This window comes from Bactrocera oleae, chromosome X (assembly GCF_042242935.1).
Source record: "Bactrocera oleae isolate idBacOlea1 chromosome X, idBacOlea1, whole genome shotgun sequence".
NCBI lineage: Eukaryota > Metazoa > Arthropoda > Insecta > Diptera > Tephritidae > Bactrocera > Bactrocera oleae.
In genome coordinates this window covers 26,097,146-26,122,328 of record NC_091541.1, presented here as the reverse complement: position 1 = coordinate 26,122,328, position 25,183 = coordinate 26,097,146, and the positions used below count along the sequence as shown (strand labels likewise).

The 25,183-nt window shown below is 35.2% G+C and overlaps 1 protein-coding gene and 1 long non-coding RNA gene across 8 annotated transcripts in view; both read left to right on the top strand.

Moving 5' to 3' along the window:
* Positions 1-25,183, top strand: part of CaMKI (Calcium/calmodulin-dependent protein kinase I) — a 407,212-nt gene that overhangs the window by 145,224 nt on the left and 236,805 nt on the right. For 6 of the 7 annotated variants that reach the window (XM_070112309.1, XM_070112305.1, XM_070112306.1 and 3 more), the window contains one exon: positions 10,089-10,121. The exons of the other annotated variant lie outside the window; for it this stretch is intronic. In XM_070112309.1, the coding sequence (XP_069968410.1) occupies positions 10,089-10,121 (33 nt within the window). The remainder of the gene's footprint in view (positions 1-10,088; positions 10,122-25,183) is intronic. 7 annotated transcript variants of the gene reach the window in all.
* LOC138857977 (uncharacterized) lies at positions 10,168-11,965 on the top strand. Its single transcript, XR_011397229.1, has 3 exons — positions 10,168-10,928; positions 10,993-11,053; positions 11,172-11,965. It is a non-coding gene; the product is annotated as an uncharacterized lncRNA (long non-coding RNA).

The following is a 25,183-nucleotide window of genomic DNA, read 5'->3' as shown; positions in this document are numbered from 1 at the left end:
AATAAAACACGATATTCTGGAGCAAGTTTTTAACTATGTTGATTTGGGAGTTAATATGGACCCTAAGCTTTATTTTTGTCTTCATATTTACACCATGGTCTTGAAAGCAAAAGCTGTCCTCAGTTTTGTTAAACGTTGGTCTAAAGAATTTAGAGATCCGTATATTACTAAAACACTTTATACAACTTTGGTTAGACCTATATTGGAATATGGCTCTGTTGTATGAAACCCTAGCTACCAAATCCATTCTGACAAGTTAGAGTCTGTTCAAAAACAATTTTTACTTTTCGCCTTAGCGCATTTCCGATGGGATTCTAGGGTAAGTCTACCTCCATACACTAGTCGTTTAAAACTTATTAATCTACCTACACTTTCTAGTCGTAGGGAAGTGCTTGGCATAATATTCTTAGTGAAAATTTTGAATTTAATAGTTTGCAGTTCTTTTCTCCTGTCTGAAATTAAATTTAATATCCCGATTCGCTTTTCGAGGCAGTTTAGACCTTTACTGTTAAAATCCTGCAGATCAAATTTTGAACTAGACGAGCCATTACGCTGTATATGTCATGATTTTAATTCTCATTCCAGCACATTTGACTTATCTGACTCACTTTTCAAAATTAAAAAGACTTTATTGAGATCTCTCAATGAATGAAAATGTAACAATTTATTATATTGTAACTATAAATCTTAGCTGTTGAAGTTTTTGTTTCTGCAGCTGAGCAGTTTTAGATCTCAACACTTAAAAAACTCTCTTGCCTTTTCTAACTTGGCTAATTCCGCACGTATGCGGATTGCGCCCCTCGCGTCCGTTGGGCGGGAGGAGGATAATCGTTGGGTTATTATTATTACATACAATAAATAAATATATATATGTATGACTTTCTATCACACGGTTTGTTATCATATCAAAATGGTATGTAGAACTTAAAACTAGTCACGGCACCTCCTCTGGCAGTGTGAAATCGAGAGATAACAACGCGCTCCTCCATATAACGGTTATGTTCAAAATTTTTTAAAGTACGATAACCAAATATATGAACCTAAGTGCCTGTAGCTCACCTACCAATCAATACCGACCACTGCAATAAAGGCATAAAATTCAAGTTGAATGACAATGAGTGCAATAAAACATTTTCAATATTCCTATTACATCTTTGTGCGTATTGTTATTATTTACAGATTGGTTGTAAGGTTTCTTCGCTCGAAATGAAAAAATATTGCTTTTGGTACGAAATATATATTTTTTTATGCAATATAATCTCCCTTAATTTCAATACACTTATTCCAATGATCCTCCAATAATTGTATGCCATTCCTATAATGACTTTCCGGAAGCGCTGCAAAATACCCGTATACGGCTTTAATATCTTCTTAATTCGTCGAAAAACGCTTTCCACGAAGGAATTGTTTCAGGTTTCTGAAGAGGTAGTACTCGCTGGGAGCCAACTCTGGTGAAAACGATGGATGCTCAAGCAATTCGTACTCTAATTCGTTGAATTTTGTCATTGTTACACCTTTGTGAGCAGGTGCAATGTCTTGATGTAAAATTATTTTTCTCACGAATTTTTTCATCCAGCTGATTCAAAAGGCTGCAATAATATTCAGAGTTGATTGTTTTACTTTTCTGCAGATAATCAATTAACAAAATTCCTTTTGCCTCACAAAAAACTGATGCCATAACCTTCTTTGCTGATCGTTGTGACTTCACATGCTTTGGAGCTGAACAACCATCTTCAGTTCACTGTAAACGTTCTTGTTTCATTTTAGGATCATGGTGGTAGATCCAAGTCTCATCCATAGTTATAAAACGACTGAAGTAATCGGTTTTATTCTGCTCAAAACGCTCCACATTATGCTGAGAAATTTGCTTTCGATCCAGCTTTTGTTGAATTGGTAACGTACATATGTAATTCTCCATGTAAAATATGAAGTACTCGATCGCCTGAGATGCCTATGGCATTAGCAATTTCACGCTTAGTCAAACTTGGATCTACACTAATAATAATTTGAAGTTGCTCAATGATTTCTGGTGTAGTTGCGGGTTTTGGCCGTCCCTCGCGTGGATCATCTTCAAGCCTAGTACGACCACGTTTAAGTTCATCTACCCAAAGTTTAACGGTACGTTTTGAAGATGAGGACTTCTTTTACATTTCTAACAATTGTTCATAAATTTCCTTTGCTTTTAAATCTCTCAAAACAATAAATCTAATCACTGCGCGATAATAATTTTTTTCCATAGTCTCCTGACACGTCAACCTTAAATGGCTTGTAAACAAAGAAGTAATTGACAGAATGACTTGTAAGTTTGCATGTGTTCTCACGACAGATGTACCAACTTGAGAAAAAAATTTGGAGCTAGTAGTGCTATTTCTTGGTGAGCACTACTCACTTTTCAACCAACTTGTATTAATGACGTTCCTATCATATTTAGGCTGAGCAGATTCTATTTTATAAAAAATTACATATTATGAACCATATTACAAATTAGTTGTAAACATATAATCAAGTCTGTGCTAATAGATTTACTCGATCTGAATATTAAAAACACGTTGCATGCTTGTGTTACTATACATATAAGGTCCAACAAAATACTAAATAATAAATATAAGTTACTTTATTTATTTGCACTAGTATTTTAATTGTACTATTATTACATATTACAGTTTTAAATGAAATTTTAAGCGCACATCGACTATAAAAATTTTAAATCGAAATCATTTTCTAACATTTCTTTCCTTTTTTTCCATGCATATAGCATGTGCTATTAAGTACAGTACGTTTATGATAAGTAAGTATATGATGCACGCACTGCTTTTTAGGTAGACAACAAAAGCAATGTTTTACATTGCATTGTCTGCTTTGCTACGAAAAACGAACAAGCCTTTTGCTGTAAATGATACCAAACAATGTTAATGCAATAGGTCACTCGTTACTTCGGTGATATCAAGTGCAATTGTGTACCAGTTTAGTATATACTAACTACTATAATAATACTCTTTCAATACAGTGAAAATATTATTTTCGAATTAAGACGAAAATGTTATTGCCGATATAAATGATTGATACAAATATTTGTCAATGTAAAAAAAAATGACTTTTCAAAATCTAAACCGAAAATTGATATTTTTGTCTTTGAGACTTATTTATAGACTTAATTATAGTATTTTAAATTAATCACTACTGTTGTTGATGAAAATGAAAAAGTAAATTCTTCAATTTTATTTCCAAATTCTCCAGATACATATGATGCCTTCACATATAGAAATTGTCAAAACCAATACGCAAGAGTAGCACAATTTTGAGTAATCGGGGGCATCATTGTCAAGCTTCACGTCCATTACTATGCACACACAGTTATATAGGATGATCCATTCCAGAAGAAAAAAATACAGAAAATTCAATTTCGAAAGAACATTCTTTTGCATTTATTTTTCTGTTTCAAATGTTGGCCGCGACTACGTCTCAAATGGTCCATCTTTTGAGTCCAGTTTCCAATGACTCGTTTGTCCGCATAGACTTTAGACTTTACATATTTCCACAGGAAAAAGTCTAACAGTGTGATATCCCACGATCTTGGTGGCCAATCGACCGGCCCAAAACGTGAAATATCTGATTGATATCTGCTCACCGAGGTGTTCTTTTAATAAATCTATTCATTAATGCGATGTGTGGGAAGTGGCGCCGTCTTGTCTGCAGACTGCTGTGCAGTTCATTAGCAGATGTTCTGGGGTTTCCGGCTCCATGTCGAACCGGCAGTTTGCAGAAGAGGCTAAGCCCATGTTGAAGAGATTCTTCATGAGCCTGCAATGGCCGGTGTAGAAAGCGACAAGCAACCGATAACGGTTACGTTCTCACCGGCCGATAAACCACACCAAAACGTTGTTTTTTCTGGATGAATTCGCAGCTTTTGAATCTCTTCAGGTTGCTCTTCGTCCCAAATGCGGAAATTGTGCTTGTTTACACATGTTGTTTCATACGTCAGTCCAAGTTGCTGCGAACGGTGCCGAATCGACTCTCCTCGGTCTTCGTGTACACTGCGTGCTGGATGTGGTCTATTCGGTTGAATATTATCCAATAATGAATGCTGGGTCCCAATATGAGTGATGATGTTGCGAATATTTTGGTATTATTTGACATTTTACTACTCACGCGTGATCTGTTAAGAACCGTCTATTGAAAAAAGTATATCTACTTGGATCACCCGTTATATACATACGAATATACACAGGCTCACATAAGTATACATACGCCACACATTTCTTCAATATGTGTGTAGAAAATAGTAAAAAACTTAACAAATTAACTATAATTATAATTAGGTAATATAATTAAATTTACTTGTGCTTACTGAAAGCATTAAACAAATTTTTGGAAGAAAATCCCGAAAGAACGAAAAAATTCGAATAAAAAATTTAAGGAAGTATAGTGATAAGTTCCGCGTGGCCGCAGGTGTATACACACGCTTTAAATATAAATAAAAAATAACTAATAATCTAATAGGTTGTGTGACCTCCTTTAGCTTTTTTCAATAGCAGACAGTCTTGATGGCATTGAAAGAGTCATTGAAAATGCATTGAAATAGCGTTCCGAAGTTTTAATTTTTAAAGATGATCCCACAAATGCTCTGCTTGTATGACATTTAAATCTTACGACTGTGGAGGATATTCTATGATCTGTTTAACATTGTATAGTATCCATTCTCGCACTAGTATCAAAGAATGTTTGGAGTTATTAGTTAGTAAAATTAGACCTTAATAAGATTGCTTTTACTATAAAAACGAGTTTTTATTTAAATTCGAGGGGTGTACGATACAATAACTAGAACTGAAACGAGATGAGTGTACACTTTTGACGCATGTATTACTTTGGTGCGACAACAAAAGTCCCTTAATCTATGGCGTCTGTGTGCATGATTATTACCGTTAGCATCTTACCTTGTTGAGAATAATAGTATACATACATATGTAAGTTTATAAAAAGTTTTAGTTATTTAAATAATAATTTCTACGATTTAAAGCAATTTATTTTGCAGAAGAGCGTAGACTTTTTACGGCTAGTGTATATCGAATTTAGGATGTGAAGTATGAATATTTTAAGTTAAATTTATAATAGAAACATACAATGTCACTATAAGAAAATGAGATATTTTTTTATAAAGTATCTTAGTTAAGAAAAGGAATCACCAAATCAATACAACACAAATAAATTATTTTTAAACATATGTATATACATATACATATGTGCATATTTATGTAAATATGCATCCATAGACGTTTGATTAAACGTACTTAAAATTTTTGAAATGTTTTCTATTAAAATTTCATTACAACTAAGAAGTGTAACCTATGATATTCTAAGTGATCGCAGTTTGTTGTAGTCCTAACGGTACAATCGTTATCTCTCGTCTCGTCTTGGTGACGCGTTTATATGAGTGTAAATAAAAATAATAAATTTTTGCAAACTTTTTTTATTTATACGAGTAAGTAATGAAAATTTACAACTCAAATTGGATATTTGGATAATTATAAAAACAGTTCTAGACATTGGAAATAAAAAATAAAAATAAAATTTTTTAATGAACAACATTTGTCGAATCGGCAAATTGCACTCAAAATTAGAAGGTCTGAGGCAGTTGTTCGAAATTTATTAAAAAAGCGCTAAATTATGGTAAAATAAAAGCTGGGCTTGCGAGATAAAGACCGAATTTGTGACGAAGCCACGCAAAACATGCTGACATGTGCACAAATAAAAACAAAAAAAGGCTTTTTGTGACCAAACGACACCTTGTGCGTGTTTTTAAAGAAAACCGGAGGCATAATATGGAAAAAAACGGTCGGGCGTCTTGTTTGTCTAAGCTGTTAAAAGAGAAGAGGTCGGAGTTTGCTCAAAAGTGTATCCACTGGAATTAGGAGTGGAAATACGTCATATTTTCGGACGAGAAGAAATTCCATCTTGGTAGTCCTGATGGTTTGAGCTACTCTTGGCGTGTTACCGTCCAAAAACATCACCAAAGAATGAGATGGAGTTTTGGAGGGGGTTCTGTAATGGTATGGCGTGCCATTACGTATACTCATAAACTACCGCTGTGCTTCATTATCACAAAAATGAACTCCAAGAAGTATACAGAGTTGTTGGACGATACGATAATTACGTTCATGGAAAACAATGTAGAAATAGAGTACATTTATCAGTAAGACAATACCGCCATACATAAGTCGAAGGAAGCGAACGAGTGGTTTCAAGGGTGAGAAATCAATTAATTGGGCTGTCCCGCATGTAGTCCACATTGCAATCCCATTGAAAATTTATGGGGCATATTATCTTCAAAATGTGTATGCGAATTGTATATAATTTAAAATGTTTTCTGGGCTTGAGGAACGAATAAAAGCTTGTTGGATGGAAATTGAACTTGATGACATTATAAAACTAGTAAAGACATTGCCCGATAGAATTTTTAAACTCATAACATCTAAAGAAAGTGTAATAAATTATTAAACTACTGACTATTGACCAGCCAAATGCATTTCTACTTTTATTCTTTACAAAAAGTATCACCAGTTATTTTCCAAATTAAATATTTTGATTGTTTTTTTTTGTCAATTAATTAAACACTATTTTTAAAATGATTTCTTAATTAGTGCCGAGTGCCATTGCGAAAAAAATATAATGAAAGATGGAACATTTTTAAAAATAACAAGAATGTAAGTGCTTTTTAATCAAATGTCTATGACTGTATTTATTGTAATTCAAACTCTGGTATACCTAGGTAAAACAAAGAGCGTTTCAAACAAAAACATACAAAAGTACATTATATGGCTCACATAGTTAAGTATTTTGCATAATCCTTTTGGCGCACTAAATTGCATTTTTACAGTAATAAGAAGCCAAACCTAACTGATTTTCATGTGCTTACTTATTACTTTGTTGAACGAAACTATTATGCGATATACACAAGGGTGTGCGGTTTTATGAAACTTAGTTGAAAGTGGAACTTTTTATGTTGTGGGTAATCAATTGAAATTTTTCGGAAAATTATTCGATTTTGGTTGTTAAAATCACGTATTTAATCTAAACTAAATAATTATTAAGGGAAATGATAATAGTAGACAACATATCCAAATATAAGGTTGTCAAATATCTCCGCTTTTTTGCTCTTCATTCAATGCTTTATAAAAAGTGTTACAGTGATCGGATTTAGTTAAAATATGCGCCGTTTTGTTCGATGATCTGTTTCCATCTAGACGGCAACTTCATAATACCTTCCTCGTAGAAGCCCCCCTCCTTATTTGCGAAGAATTCGGACAGCCACTTTTCACAAGCCTCTTTTTAGTTCAACTTCACACCACCAAGGGCATTCGCCATGGACAGGAACAGGTGGTAATCACTTGGCGCTACGTCCGGGCTATATGGTGGATGCGATAAAACCTCCCATCCGAGCTCCCGTAGCTTCTGACGAGTCATCAACGAAGTGTGTGGTCTGGCGTTGTCCTGGTGGATCACTACACACTTCCTGTTGGCCAATTCTGGACGCTTCTGGTCGATCGCCTGCTTCAAGCTGTCCAGTTGTTTGCAGTAGATGGTAGAATTAAGCGTCTGGCCATATGGGAGCAGCTCATAGTGGATGATTCCCTTCCAATCCCACCAAACACACAGCAAAACCTTCCTGGCCGTCAATCCCGGCTTGGCCACTGTTTGGAACGATTCATCGGCCTTCGACCACGACCGTTTTCGCTTGATATTGTCGTACGTGATCCATTTTTCGTCGCCAGTCACCATCCGCTTCAAGAATGGGACGAGTTCGTTCCGTTTCAGCAGCATATCGCAGGCGTTGATTCGGTCCAGAAGCTTTTTTTGCGTCAAATTATGCGGCACCCAAACATCAAACTTTTTTTTGTATCCAGCCTTCTGCAGATGGTTCAAAATGGTTTGGTGACTAACTCCCATCTCCTGGGCGATGTCACGAGATGCCATATGCCGGTCTAACTCGATGTATTCCATGATTTGATCGGTATTTGTCGTCACAGGTCTTCCGCCGGCTGGCTTATCCATGGTGTCGTTTTCACCGGCTCTGAATCGTCGAAACCATTCCTCCGCGGTTCGAAGTGATAGAGTACCATCCCCCAAAACACCATTAATCTCACGGAACGTTTCTCTAGCGGATTTGCCTTTAACGAAGGAAAACTTTAAAATAGCGCGAATTTCGGCGTTAGTGAACTCCATGTTTACACGTCTATAACTGTTGAACGCAATATCCAAACTAATCATGCATAGCGTTGTTTTGTAGGTTATGTCAAGACCTTTCAAATTATGTATAGTGTTGCCAGATACGAGCTCTGTAGCGCTTTGTACATAGCCGCGAAATTCAAAAGACAAAAAAGCGGAAGGGAGATATTTGACAACCTTATATAAACTTTTATTTCACTCTGCGTATTAGAATCATTCAGATACATATATTAAAAACTAAGAAAAATATTTTTTTATTTGGTTGAACTATTTTGAACTCCAGTTGTCACTAACTTCATCTGCGCCCTGAGAATTACAGTTCATAAACGTAACGGGAAAACATCCATCCACGCTATTACATAAATTTAAAGTTGGTACCTTTGGCGAAAACTATGTTCCGAACCTAGCCATTCGAACTCTCTACAAATTCGCAAAGTCAAAATTCCTGCTGGTAATCCCGGAGTTAAAAACACAAATATATACAGATATGCGATATCTTGTCTGGAAGTCAAGGTCTTCCACAAGCGTATGGTTCACAAATCACGAAGCCCTCAAAACCGCGGTGTTCTTAAAAAGACATATATCGTTATATTGAAAAATAGCGTTCTGTTAATTAATTCTGGTGTTGAATATGGTATTGATTTAGAATTAAATTTAGTTTATATTAAGTTATTCATATAAAGGCAACGTACTTTATTATGTTCTTAAATAATAGTTCCACGGTGTAAAGGTGACTGAAATGAAAGCAATGATGTACATAGTCTACTTGAAATAAATAGAAGATTTGTAAACGACTTGGTAAGAATAAACAGTGTACGCGAAATGATGAGTTCAAATAACTTACCAACTAAATTAACTATTTGGATATATAATTGTATGTGCTAGATTGTGCGATTTTCCAAGTTTAAAAAAAAATCAATTAATACACCACATTTTAGTTATTTATTGAAAGGTAATAATAATAATAAGACCGAACACTTAAAATTTGTATTCTCTCACAACATGTTGCACAGAGTATAATAGTTTCGTTCACCTCACTGTTATTTGTATCACATAAAGATCAATATAATGAAATTAATTGTATTCGTTGAGGTTGCTATTGTATGTACCCACATATTGCACCATTGTACTGCCATTAATCATAAATAATATAATGTGCTATAAACTAGCTATGGAACTTTATCTTAGTGCAGAGTTTTACATTAGAGATGCAACTCTCATTTGAAAATGTTCAAAAAGGGAAGGCTTTTTTACACAAAGTCCCTAAATCTAAATATTTTCGTTAGACCATTTGTCGAATACATAGGAGCCAGTGAAATAACATTGATACAAATATAATATGTTATTATTTTTATACCCTTGCTTGTACAACACTAGTTCTCGTTTAACTATGTTATGTATTAAAGGCAGCACTCACTTTTTTGTGTTTAACTGCTACTTTTTTGGTTGTCGACTTACTTTGGTAAGGTGTTGGTTAGGGCAGTCCAGGATTTATAACAAACCTAATACTTCACGATCATGAATATATTATTCTATAGGTAGAATATCGAAAAAATGTTTCTGTCTAATGTGCAGTAGTGCAAAAGCGTTGAATTTACTCCTTTTTTCTGTGAAGAACTGATCATTTTATAAATTAAATAAATCTAACTACGTACTTTACTAGCAAGACTTATGTATATTAAGATCCCGGTTTTAATGATAAAGAGAAAATCGATTCTGTTTCCCTTACGCCCAGAGTCAAAGTTAACCTCTTTCAGATCACTAGACGGATTAACCCCTAAAGGAAGTATTTTTATTATTGTTTGTATTTTTGTTTGCTTTATAAAATTCCTGTCTTCTTTTTCACTTCCTTTTTCTTTCTATAGGTTCAGTGCAAATGATTCCGAGAACGGACAGCGGTGAGTTTACAAAGGATAGAAAATATAAATATTATAATCAGCTTGTACATATGAATTATTATTTTTTATTTATGAGCTGCTGGTGTGATTGTATAAATACCTTTTGAATAATTTTAATGCTCTTCAACTAATACCGCCTAGAAACAAGATAATACTTACACTTACTAGAAAAAAGGAGTTAATTTTCTCGGGCCCAGAGTTTTCGGAGGAGCACGTAGAAAACTACATTTATTTTGCGTTATATCCATTTCGATGCTGAGAAGAGTCTTACTAACGTTTCTTCGCTCCTGTAGATTGTCAAGAAAAAACCGGCAAACACGGGCTACGATATTGGTAGTTATATGAGCGGTAAATATAAAGGAGCGCAAAATCACATCCAAGGTAAAAATAAGTATGAATTTATTTCGCCCTGAACGTCCACACGCTGAATTTGGCTAAAGTCGACTGGGATGAATGCTATCCTGGTCCAATAACTTTTTTTGGTGTCGTTCAGAAATGTCAATATTTTCACAACGTTGGGAAATTCTGATATCCAAAATACCCTATTCAGTGTCTTTCTAATACAAGATGATCTGGTAGATATTGATAAACACTTTGAAAGAAGTTAAAAACTCAACCTTACAGCAGAAACTCTTCGAGACGTTGATGGAATTTTGAAATATTATATATAAGCAAACTTCAGTTCGTTTTGATGGCCTGGATATGGTTTAAAATCCTTCAGTTAATCAATGAAAGAAACTTGGTTCTTCAAGAGATCAATGCCACCATCGACGCTGAAGTTGGAAATATACCATAGAAAGCCTTCTTGTAAATTTGCATTTTTTGAGCGTCCAGGGTAAACCAATTAATAATGACTGCAAAATTGTTTCAGAGAATTCAGAGCATGTCGAGACGATGTTACCATCAGCAATGGATGAAAATTACAGTAAAACGTAAATTGAATTCAAAAGAAACACTTTCTGCGTCATTCTTGACAGCGTTATCTGTGGAATGAAGAGAATATTCGCCGCAGTGAGTTACATAAACGAATCGTTCTCATTTCTATTGCAGTTCCATGATATGAAAGAAGATAAACTCAACACAGTTGCCAAAAATTTTGCAAATAAGGACTCCGTTTATTTATCTCATAAGTTGTCCAATGAAGCTATTCAGTTCAGACACGTTTACGATACAAATTATGAAACACGTCTTACTCCATAAAACTTATCGAAGCCATCTGAACAATTCTATACTTAATTTGCGTGGGAGCACACACCACTGATTCAATATTAATATAATAAACGTAAGGGTCTCGGTGTATCAATAATTTTGGTTTATTCCGCAATATAATAATAATGTATTTTACATTAGCGAAATTAAATAGATAACATAGAAAATGATATTGATTTGTGGACGGAATCGAACGCAGTACGGGAACTGTTGTCGAAACGAATTATTTTAGCGAAATGCAGGTAGCGCACTTGATCGCTTTCGTATCGATGTTTTGTTTACGCAGCGCAGTATCCTAACGAATGTTGATCCTCTGATGTGGGGACCATCCTTTTTGTTGCTTGGTGGTGTTGGGTGTCGTCGTGTGGTGACATTTTGCTGAGTGTGGTGGTGTTCTCAGGTGTGGTGTTTATTAGTAGTGTGCGCTAGTTTTTGCCGAGTAGAGTGGTGTGTTTAGTTACTGAGGCTTAGCTTATTTAAACATCCTGGGCCCCACTAGGCGAATATTTTGCCTAGTTTTACACATGTTTACTAAAAATGATATATGTATGTATTGCGGCATGCTGCTGGTTGAGAGTTGAGGGGTCACATGGTGATGGAGTAATGTTATATCCACATTTATCTGTAGTGTATAAAACGGCTTTGGTTTTAAAAACATATCTTGTATGCATTTTAATATGCATGTAGGTGCTTTAAGGTAAGTAACTTTATTTTGCGGGTTTCTTTTATAAAAATAATAATATTATTATTATTATTTGTATTCTTTGTTTAAAATTTTTACCATCGGCTTATTAAGGTTAGCGACTCCACGCCTGGCTAAGATATGACCAGAATGGGTGCTCCTTTGAAACCTTTGAGAGATCTTGCGAGAGTGAGATTTGTGATTTTCGCTTACTTTTTTTAAGTGGGATATGAAGCTTTTTATAGCTGATTTCCATAAACTACCCATATGAGGAGCGCTTAGATAAATGCGACGTTTGCTTTTTGCAAATCTAGGAGCATCGCTGTATCACCTTGGGTATGGTGATCCCTTAATTTTATTTTTGTGTTGTACTATAAATTTGAGAATTTATAATACTAGTCTGATGGGCTCGGGAGAACGATAAAATCGTTCAAGGATGTTAGTATCATCCAATATTGTGTACTGTGTCGATTTTTCTAGGAGAATTGTGGCGCGCATGGACGAGTGTACGTGCGATGGAATATACTTGGATATGTGTTTCATGCACACGGTGGTCTTTCTAGCCAGGCTATTCGGAATTGGAGCAGCGAGATAGTTTATATTTTACCAGGTTGAAATGCTACATACGTGGATACTAATTTGGCAATACCACATAGCTCATGATTTTTGTATCATTATTGGCGAAAGCCATCCTGCGGGGTCGCCAAGTTATATATGTATCTGTTTTTAATATTGGGGATGTCCAAGGAAATTCTGACTTTATTTTATTTTATTTTTCTGCCAATTCGTGGAGAGTCGGAAAATTGTGGCTTTAGCGGTAGTCGTACGACGTACCGACCATTATTTGATCGAGTAGTTGTGGCTTTTAGTCTTAACAATACTGATACTCTAGGGTTGTAATTGATATGAAGGGGCGTTGTTCTAACCCCCGAAATTTCCTTAATTGTGAATGAAGGTATTCTTTAGAATATTCGTCAACTTGAGTTGTCGATGTGGAAACTGGTTCTGTAACTAGTCCACTTAGAATCCAACCAAATATAGTGTTTTGGGCCAGAAGGGTGTTTGAAATTTTCTCAATACCTTCGAGTATTATCTGTGGTATGAGATCGCTGCCTAATAGAAGATCTATTTGAGCGGGAGTGTTGCAGTTGGGGTCTGCTTGCTTTAGGTATGAAACCTTTTGCCATGCTGGCTGCTATTTATTTGATAGCTTGGAAGCATATTTGTAAGTTGCGGTAAGACTATAGCTTCTGCTTGTATTTGCTTATTCACTTGGGGGGAATTAGGGTAATGGGGCAGGTTTTATTTGAGTTTTGAACTACTCTTCCGCCCATTTCTGTAATTTCAAAGTTGGCTTGTTTTGTTGGCAGCTGTAGCCTATTTTGTGCCCTAGACGCTATGAAGGATCTTTCGCAATCTTTGAGTGAATGCGCACGTGGGGCATTTTCTTTGTGATGAAAGTGATTACTCCCATAGAAGTAATGGTTTTTCTGGTAATGCTGCAGTGCATATGTTTACCAGTATAGGGTCCCAGCTGTCTGTGGGAATATTTTGTGTCGATAGAACCGACAAACAATTAGAAACAGTGGATTGTAGTCTAACAAATTCTTCACTTGTTTCTTTTCGAATTTTAGGCAAGTTTATTAGTGTCGTTACTTGTTTATCGACCAATATTCTTTCGTTTTCGAATCTTGATTTAAGAGCTTCCCAAGCCAAATTGAAATTATCGTCATTAAGTGCGAACTGTTTTACTATTACGCCTGCTTGACCTTTTGTTTTGTATCGGAGGTGATACAATTTTTGTGCTTGTGATAAGTTTGGATGGTTGATGTATACGGCTGTAAACATGACCCGGAAGGACGGCCATTCTTCATAACCTCCATAAAATGTTTCTGCGTCACATGCGGGCACCTCGAGGTGGATGCCTGAACTTGCCTCTTGATTTTGTATTTGTGGCAGCTCTACTCTCGGATATGGAGTAGGTGCAATTGCATTTATTAGCTTTAATTGATCAGAAATCATAGCTTTTGTTTCTTCGTGCTGGTCTAAGCAGTTTTCGTATATTGCGTAAGCCGATGATTTGAAATTGTGTGGTAGATGTGAATTGTCAAAATGTACTATGGCGTCGTGAGCCGTTTGGAGACGAGTCCAATAATGGTCAATATTTTTTTTTTTCCAATAATGATTCAGAGATGTCTTGAATCGGTGAAGATGAAAATCGAGTGCAGTATCATGTTAATCTGTCACTCTCAGATATGAATTTGGTGACACAAATATTTTTACCTTTTATTTGCTTTGTGGCAACCTGTCTTGAGCGTGTAGCTTCTGCAGGTGTAATTTGATTTTTGTCGTCATTAACCATTTTTGTTAAGAGAACATATTTAATTGAACAATACTTTTTTTGTCCTTATGTTGAGGTATTTTGGTAGACCCTAATACACGGACTTGTATGTATATATTTATGTGCCTGTGCAATTGAGAGCTCGTTGAAGAGATCAATACACTTTGTACATAGGTACGCACGAATTGTTTGTGCGTTGGTATGTTCATTTTCTAATGCAATTAAGAGCTCGTTGAAGAGATCAATGTGCTTTTAGGTTTTTTTTTTTGTACGCAATCTTGCTTGTTTGTTACAAGGGGTATTGCCGAATAATTGCCAATGTGGACTTTGTAAAAATGTACAAATGTACGTACCTATGTTATCGTATTTTTATACTCTCGCAACCTCTTGCTACAGAGTATAATAGTTTTGTTCACCTAACGGTCCGTCCGTCTGTCCGTCCGTGCAAGCTCTAACTTCAGTAAAAATTGAGATATATTTATGAAACTTGGTAGACATGTTTCTTGGTACCGTGAGACGGTTGGTATTGCAGATGGGCGTAATCGGACCACTGCCACGCCCACAAAACGCTATTAATCAAAAACAAATAACTTGCCATAACTAAGCTCCGCAATAACATACAAGACTGTTATTTGGTACACAGGATCACGTTAGGGAGGGGCATCTGCAGTTAAAACTTTTTTTAAAAAGTGGGCGTGGTCCCGCCTCTAATAGGTTTAATGTGCATATCTCCTAAACCGCTAATGCTATAATAACAAAATTCACTAGAAGCAAATGTTTTTAGCACTTCTATTGACGGTGTGAAAATAGTTGAAATCGAGTGGCAACTCCGCCCACTCCCCATATAACGGTACTGTTAAAAACTACTAAAAGCGCGATAAATCCAGCACTAAACACGCCAGAGACATTAAATTTTATCTCTGAGATGGTATAAGATGACTTTATAGAAAACGCGTTCAAAATTAGACAGTGGGCGTGGCACAGCCCTTTTTTAGGTGAAAACTCATATCTTGGGATCTGCTTAACCGATTTCAACCAAATTCGGTGCATAACGTTCTTTTCATATTTCTTTGTTATAGTGCGAAAATGACTACAACCGCGCCTATTTCCCATATAACACCATTTTCAAATCAATCTGATTGTTTCAATTTCCACTATGCATATCAAGCAATAATGATTATATGGGGGTAAAACTTTGCGTGAATAATATGTTTAAAGTATGCCACCTTGTGACCAAAAATTGTCTAAATCGACCCAAAACTGTTCAAGCCCCGAAGTACTAAATATGTGGACCCCAGTTCCTATAGTTGACCTTCTACCGAAAATATCAGCCAATCCACAAAGAAATCTCAAACGAGTATACCATTTGACTTTGCGAGAGTATAAAATGTTCGGTTACATCCGAACTTAGCCCTTCCTTACTTGTTATTTTTATTTTTGAGAATTTTTTTGTTTCCGTTTTAATAAACAATACAATTAGGAAAATTGTATAAATTTTTACCACAATGTTAATTTATTCGCAATATGAGAATCACTTTTTTAGTAAATGTTTAAAATTTTAATAGTTTTATATAACCGAGCGTAGGGTAGACAAGCAGATTCTATGCCGTATGATTGTATATAGTATGCGTACAGATGTTCGCATTACATAGAGAGCGCGAAACGAAACTTGCAGGTACTTGTGCAATTATGTTTCTATGTTATTATACTTATGTAAAAGTAACTGTATATATAACAGGTATGTATGTTTGGTTTGTTGTTTCTCTTTCTTTGTCTTCTAATTTTTGTTATTTGTTGGTGCCTTTGCTTATTTTACGCAATCCTGCTTATACTTGATAAAGTATAAGGGGTATTGCCGGAAATAGGTGCAAGTAAATACTTGAATTTGTTTTTTGTGTTTGTTAATAGGTGCGTTGGAATACACAAAGGTAAGCTTCTAGTTAGGCAATAAGTTAATATTAATTTTTGTTTGTTTTAATATATAAGTATGTATTTTGAAATATTATATATGTTATTCCAGACTGTGTTCGGTTTTTCCCCGCAAAAAAAAAACTCGAAACTGTGACAGTTTGATAACCGTTTTTATGATAAACGTATTTGTTTTTACAGGTTCTATATATATAAAACTGTAATTTTTACATACATATATGCATGATAAAATAAAAGAATAGGAAACGATACGACTCACTTTATGCTCCCTCAAGGGTTTTTTGAGGGCATAATATATGTATATATATGTACGTGTGTGTATTCCTTTGTTGTCAATTCCTTTTTCTCCGCTTTTAGTTGTGCCAGGTTTTAGTGAGTTTTTTGTTTGTTTAAAATGTTCTCTACTTTGTGTATTTTGTTTAGTCCGCACTTATATGTATGTATGTTTGAATTTCTCTTCTTTTTCATATATTATATTTAATTGTATCTTTTCATTTTTATTTGTCACTACATTGCACTGTACTTATGATTTTGTTTGTGTTTTTTTCCAATTGCTTATTTCACTTGTGTGGTCACTGCACTTTTAATATTTATGTGTATATGTATATATTTTTGTTAAAAGAAAAATTTTGTAAATATGAATATTTTTTTCTCGAACTGCACTTTTGTGAAACTGCACAGTATGTATGTAAGTTTAGTTTATTTTATTGTAAAACTAAAAGTGCCATTGGGTATGGCTCGAAGGACCAGGAAGAATTCTATACTTAATTTGCGTGGGAGCACACACCACTGATCCAATATTAATATAATAAAAGTAAGGGTCTCGGTGTATCAATAGTTTTGGTTTATTCCGCAATATAATAATAATGTATTTTACATTAGCGAAATTAAATAGATAACATAAAAAATTATATTGATTTGTGGACGGAATCGAACGCAGTACGGGTCGTATCGAATTGATGCGGTATCGCGTAGGAACTGTTGTCGAAACGAATTATTTTAGCGAAATGCAGGTAGCGCACTTGATCGCTTTCGTATCGATGTGTTGTTTACGCAGCGCAGTGTCCTAACGAATGTTGATCCTCTGATGTGGGGACCATCCTTTTTGTTGCTTGGTGGTGTTGGGTGTCGTCGTGTGGTGACATCTTGCTGAGTGTGGTGGTGTTCTCAGGTGTGGTGTTTATTAGTAGTGTGCGCTAGTTTTTGCTGAGTAGAGTGGTGTGTTTAGTTACTGAGGCTTAGCTCATTTAAACACCATCAATGCTCGAAAATTAGAAAGTATTTTCGATCATGCTCGTCACAGGGCAAGATTTCAGGACTAAGTACACTGTGCTTAAAGACAAAATTAACCAAGAAGTTGGATTTTGAGACTATTACCGACGCATTCACTGCCGCCAAAGCTCGAAAAGTTCACTTCTAAGTTCCATCTAATTGAAAATTGGAGAAATTTAAACTGCATGTTCCAAAACTTAATCATGATAGTCACCAGATTCCAAAAGAACCGTTTTTTCATTATAAAGATCGATAAATGAATGTTTGAACGAGATGTTTCTGTCTTTTTATTAACTGTCGAAGTCTTGTATAGGTATGTCGAAGTATATAGGGATAATACAAAACAAATTTGTTTCACAAAGTTCAAGAAAGAAAATTTAATACAGATGTAATAAGAGCATAAAACACTACGCCGTATTTGGTTTATTCTTCGAAAACATTGAAGTAGTAAGTGCGAAGATAATTATAATTATTTATAAAGCATAAGAAATACTCCTGTAGTTAAGGGCTCACCTTGTTACCCCTGGGACCGGTTTTTCCTTCGGTGGCCCTGGGAAAAGAGTGGAAAGTTGAGGCCAATCATATGAATTCTCTATATAGGGGGTGAGGGCTGAAGAAATCCGGAAAAATGCTTCACGTGAGTTATAAATGCTCTCTTATTGCAAAGTGCTGAAACACTTCAAATTCGGCCATTTTCACATTGCTGGACTGAAATGTTCCTACGGTCGGTTGATATAATTTCAATAGTTTGCAAGAAGTTTAAATTAATTATTAAAGATCGGCGTCACGCTTACTTTCCGATTTTTTCCCCCACAATATATTTTAACGAAAGACCGACAGACATCCGGAACTCTTTATCTATTTCCGTTAGTTTTAGACGTTTCAAACAGCAATTAGGTGAACAACACTGATAGCCAAAGCTTTCGAATTGTGAAGCCAGATTTAATTTTTAAGATTTCTAAGCTCCGAGTTTTACATACGCTTTATCCGTTTCCTTTTTATACTCTCGCAACATGTTGCTACAGAGTATAATAGTTATGTTTACCTAACGGTTGTTTGTATCACCTTAAACTAATCGAGTTAGATATAGGGTTATATATATTTATATAAATGATCAGATGAAGAGACGAGTTGAAATCCGGGTGACTGTCTGTCCGTCCGTGCGTGCAAGCTGTAACTAGAGTAAAAATTGAGATATCTTTATGAAACTTGGTAGACATGTTTCTTGGCACCGTAAGACGGTTGGTATTGCAGATGGGCGTAATCGGACCACTTCCACGCCCACAAAACGCCTTTAATCAAAAACAAATAAATTGCCATAACTAAGCTACACAATAAGATATAAGACTGTTATTTGGCACACAGGATCACTTTAGGGAAAGGCATCAAGAATTTAAATTTTTTTTAAAAAGTGGGCGTTGTCCCGCCCCCTAAAAGGTTTAATGTGCATATCTCTTAAAACGCTAAAGCTATAATAACAAAATTCACTGGAAGCAAATGTTTTTAGCACCTCTACCTACAGTGTGAACATCGGGTGACAACCCCGCCCATTCCCCATATAACGGTACTGTTAAAAACTACTAAAAGCGCAATAAATCAAGCACTTAACACGCCATAGACATTAAATTATATTTCTGGGATGGTAAGGAATGACTTTATAGGAACCGCGTTCAAAATTATATAGTGGGCGTGGCATCGCCCACTTTTAGGTGAAAACCCATATCTTGGGACCTGCTTAACCGATTACAACCAAATTCGGTACATAACATTCTTATCATATTTCTATTTTATAGAGCGAAATCGGACTACAACCACGCCTTTTTCCCATATAACACCATTTTAAATTCCATTTGATTCTTTCACTTTCCAATATGCAAATCAAGCAACAATGATTGTATGCCATCTTGTGACCAAAAATTCTCTAAACTGTTCAAGCCCCCAGGAACTGAATATGTGGACTCCAGTGCCTATAGTTGACTTTTACCGAAAATATCGGTCAATGTATAAGATATATAATTAAAATTCATATAATAAAATACCTAATATAAAGATTTTTAAACTTCCAGGTGACTTTATACCGCATATATCGGCGAATATGTGAGTTATCTCAATGAAAGTGAGAGAGCGTGTTTTGCTTATAACAAGGTATCTTTGTGTCTAAAATGGATGAAATCGGGAAATTTTACCTATCATCAGGATTATCGAACATTCGTCTGACTTTACTCCATATGATTAGTGATGGTATGTGAGGTATGGTTAATGAAACAGTGGGAGCATTTTATTAGTCTGGCAATTGGTATTGGCAAAAAGTGATAAAAGCGTTTTAATACTACCCTCAACTTCCATATACAACTTATAATGCTTCTCGTTATTCTAACCAGTTTTATGCCGAATATATCGGTCAGTGAGTATTAATATTTTTTTATATATAAAATTGCTTCAAAATATGTTCTCGAGTATAGCTAGCAATGTCAAAATTAATATCTTTCTCTATCCCCAATATATATATATGATTTCCGTCTTTACAGCTGACTTTAAACCGTTCCGGTTGATCAAAATGTGATATTTTAACGAAATTAAGTGGATAAGATTTCGTAAAAATTATGTGGTTTGACGCTGAATTAGAATGAAATTAGTATATACCTTGGTCTAAACCTCACACCTTCATATAATGAATTCCTATTCTCTGGTTGACGTTAGCCACATAAGCTTATAATATAATTTTTAGCCACTTTGGTAGAGTTAATATCACATTCATACTTATGTATATCTCACTTCAAGCAATGAAACTGAGACTAAGTTTATAACCTTTGATATAAGTCAAGAAGATACCAAATTTGATTGTAATTTAATCACTATTTCATTTAATAATGGATACTATTAATACTTTCTCAAAATTTTTTTAATATAAGATTTCAAGGAATTTCCTGGCCTTTGAATCTATCTCCAACATACTTTATGTTTTTATGTAAAAAATTAAAACTTCCGTTTGGCGAAATCGGTCCACGAATTTTCCCAGCTCACATGTACTATTTATGGTATAATTTTTTTCGTTAATTTGATAATTTAATGAAATTAAATGGACAGTTTTTCTTAAAAATAACGTGGTATATCGCTGCATATGAATGCAATTGGTCTAGACTTTTGTTTAAACCTTATTACCCTAATATACTGATTTCCGCTCCTCTGGTACAACAGCAACCTCATATACCCCAACATATGGGTTAGATTTAATATGTGGGGTATATGAGCTTTGGTTTAGTTTATATCACATATATTATGTTTGAGTTAAATAGCTTCTCTTTATTAAAGTTAACATTTCGGAGAAAAAAAAAGTATTGTCACTAAATAAATCTATGATCAATAACCTAAGTTAATAAGATACCAAATAATAATCGAATATGAATGTTGAACTCTTTCGCAACATTTTTATACTTTCGCCACATGTTGCAACAGAGTATAGTTTTGTTCACCAAACGGTTGTTTGCATCACCTAAAACTAATCGAGATAGATATATTGTAGATTTCTGTATACCAATATTTCTTCTAATATTTGGTGATAATCAGTGGATAAGTATATTTTCTCTGCCATCATGTTGAACTTATAACAAACAAGAAAAAACCTTAACTTCGGTTGCGCCGAAACTATAATACCCTTCACAAATACAAAGGCCCCTTACAAGAACTTGATTCCGAACGTTCAATTTGTATGGAAGCTATATGATATAGTGATCTGATCTGACCAATTTATGTGGAGAATAATTTGTTGCCTTAAGCAATAACTCGTGCCTAATTTCGTGAAGATACCAAATAAAAAAAATTTCCATGCAAGCACTTTACTCCGATCGTTCAGTTAATATGGCAGCTATATGCTATAGTCGTCCGATCTATACAATTTCTTCGGAGATTAAATTAATGCCTTAAATAATAATACATGCCAAATTTCATGAAGATACCTCATTAAATGAAAGAGTTTTCCATACAAACACTTGATTCCGATTGTTCAGTTTGTATGGCAGCTATATGCTATAGTGATCCGATATCGGCGGTTCCGACAAATGAGCAGCTTCTTGGGGAGAAAAAGAAGTGTTCAAAGTTTCAGATCGATATCTCAAAAACTGAGGAACTAGTTCGCGTATATACAGACGGACAGACGGACGGACGGACAGACAGACGGACATGGCTAAATCAACTCAGCTCGTCACGGTGATCATTTATATATATACTTTATATGGTCTCCGACGTTTCCTTCTGGGTGTTACAAACTTCGTGGCAAAATTAATATACCCGTTCAGGGTATAAATATACCATGCTGGACTTTGTATAGAGCAAAAATATCTTTCTAGAATAAATCGCGTGAGATAAATATTAGTAGTGTAGTATCAAAAGGGCTAAAGATCCTTTTTATGTGATAATAGATAAACTGCGACCCCATCGGTTAAAATGCTATTATCTATTATTTCAGTTTTGCGACACATTTTAATATGAAGGTCATGAGGTGAACTGTAAACTCAAGAAAATTACATTTAAGTACTTTTTGGGATTTACCCAGCGCCGTTGGCAGCTTATAAAAGGTTTAGATATTAAGGTTTAGATAGAAAGAAGAAAATCTACATACCTGATCTACATATGTGTGTACCATACTTAATTATATGTAAGTTATTGTTAATTTAGCCTTCATTAGCAGACCTCTCAAAATAGGTACCATAGATCCCTGTTTTAAAAAGCGTTAGACAAAAGCAATTTACGGAGGGGTTTTCCGAGCACTTAATTTCGATACAATGAAATAAACTACTAATTTCTAAAATATAAATATAACTAAATAATCTGTATTATTATGATAGTGAATATCTATGTAATATATAGGTATACAAAAGTACGTAAGCTGTGTGTACAAAAATATACCACAATAAAACTATTATGCTCTGTAGCAACATGTTGCAAGAGTATAATAAATACCAGTACACTGTGTTTGTAGTTTCAGTAACAGTAGATTTCTTGACCAGCAAAGTGCTGTATTCAAACTAATTTCAGTGTATTAGTTATATAGTGTTTAAACTATTGTTATATACAGTGGCGGGAAAAACAGTATTAAATAGAGTGGCGAGCAAACACATATACATATGTGCACCAGTATACCATAGTACCTATACACCGAAAGGAGTCTTAGCAAGGACTTACAAGAAATTACAGTGAAAGAGAGCAGCACCTAGGATCCTACTTCTCGCACTCGGACGGACTGAATTATGTATAAGTATTTTATACATTAATCCATTTATTATTAATTAATTATGCCTAGATTAAGTAGAAAATCTGTATTACTAAGTCGTCTTCAGAATAGAAGGCGTATGAGAGTTCTTCGTGCAAACTCTTTAATATAGAGATAATGAGCAGTCACAAAATTCTGTAAGTCACGCTAATCGTAGGTTAGATTATGATGTACGCCTGTCCGAACAAATTATTAATACAAATCAACATAGAACCAGGCGGGAAAATCTCGAGGTACAGTCTTTTGAACAAAATTTAAATACTGCTCAACATAAGGCAGGACGTCTAACTCCCCAAATCCGCTCTGAAAAGCAAAGCAGAAATACTCGGGACATAGATTTCGGCGCGGAAATCCCGAGGTTCGATCTATTGAGCAAGTTTTAAATACTGTTCCATATCCACAAATTCGCTCTGAAGAGCAAATAAAAAAAGGTTGGAGATCATAGATCGCGTCAAGAAAATCCCGAGGTACGTTATGAGGAATAAAGTAGGAGCACTAGGGATCATAGAGAACTTCGGGCAAGAAATCCTGAGTATAGGACTTTAGAGCGCATTCGTGATCAAATCCAAAGGGAACATGCAAACCAAAATCCTGAAATAAGGGGAAAGTAGCGTGATAGAGATACACAACGTCGACAGCTTAGTAGGAGGGGAATGAGGGAATGAATTTTGAATCAGAGACGTCTTAGACAAAGTCAAGTTCGTCTTCGTAGAGATAACCCGCTCAATAGGCAAATTGAAAGCCAATGGCAGTCCCAACGAATCCGATTAACGAGAGAAAATAATGTTATAGAAACTGATAATAGTGGCAATTTAACAGATTTCAAAAACATTTATTTGCAAAATATAAATAAGGGCCCTACTGAAATATGTATTTGCTGCGGCGGATTATGATTTTCACACCAAGTTCGCAAATTAAGACTACACGGTGCGTTCCAAAGTAAACAGGACTTTTAAAAAGAAGACAGAACAAATGGTTTTATCGGCAAAATCAATTAATTTTATTCAAAATAGTCTCCTTCTGCTTTAATACAGCTTTTTGCACGGTCCAAAAGCATGGTGCAATCTGCTACGGGATAGGCAATCATGCCCATAAACTTGTTTCATCAATTGAAACGTTTCGGTAAAAGTTTAACCAATTTTAAAACAAAATTTAGTGTTGGCTCTTTGTTCAAGGCTCATTTTCGCACCGATTACAAAAACATACTGACACTTAAAACGCGATAACTTCACTTCCAAAAGATGAAATGTCATTGAAATTTACTGGAAGTCGATAAAGGATAGCAGATTCTAACGCACTGGTCAACATATAGATGGCGCCACTAGAGTTTACTTTGTTACTTTTGTCCTGTTTTCTTTGGAACGCATCTTGTATTGCGCAAGGTCACCCGTATGCTGCATCCGCCTTCTTTTTAATGCAAAAATTTCCTTCAGAAGATGGAAATTACAATTTTTGTGCTACTTGCAAAAATGCGATTGTTAAAACGAACGTTCCAAAAATATGTTTAGCTAACGGTCTAGACTTTCCTGAAATAACGGGTTGTTTGAAAGGTTTAACCTCAATTGAAGAACGTCTCATAATGCCTCGATTGCTTTTTATGACAATCCTTTCGTTAGGGTATCAAGGTCAGAGTTTGCTCAAAGGTGCTGTTGTTAATATACCTATTTCTGTTAACAATATTGTGACATCTCTACCAAGGTTCTTTGATGAGGCTCATGTTATACAAATTCACTTAAGAAGGCGTTTGGAATACAGTCATTACTACATGATCGATACCATACGCCCCGCAAAGATTATGGAAGCTTTGCAGTTCTTAGTGAATACCCCTCTGTATCGTGAGCACAATATACATATTAATGAAAACTGGATTTCAGAATTTAATAACCAAGAAGAAGTTCCCGATTGGTTCAATCTTTTCATGCGGCACAAACTTCTCATGATAATCCCTCAGGTAATAATACTCCCACGGGTCTTTTACCTACAGAGCCAAATCCAGGCGGTCAAGAAACTATTTTGGACAAGGCTTTCCTGAAATACCGGATTGTTTGAAAGGTTTAACCCCAATTGAAGAACGTCTCATAATGCCTAGATTGCCTTTTATGACAATCCGTCCGTTAGGATATCAAGGTCAGAGTTTGCTCAAAGGTGCTGTTGTTAATATACCAATTTCTGCTTACAATATTGTGACATCTCTACCAAGGTCCTTTGATGAGGCTCATGTGATACAAATTCACTTAAGAAGGCGTTTGGAATACAGTCATTATTACATGATCGATACCATACGCCCTGCAAAGATTATGGAAGCTTTGCAGTTCTTAGTGAATACCTCTCTGTACATATTAATAAAAACTGCATTTCAG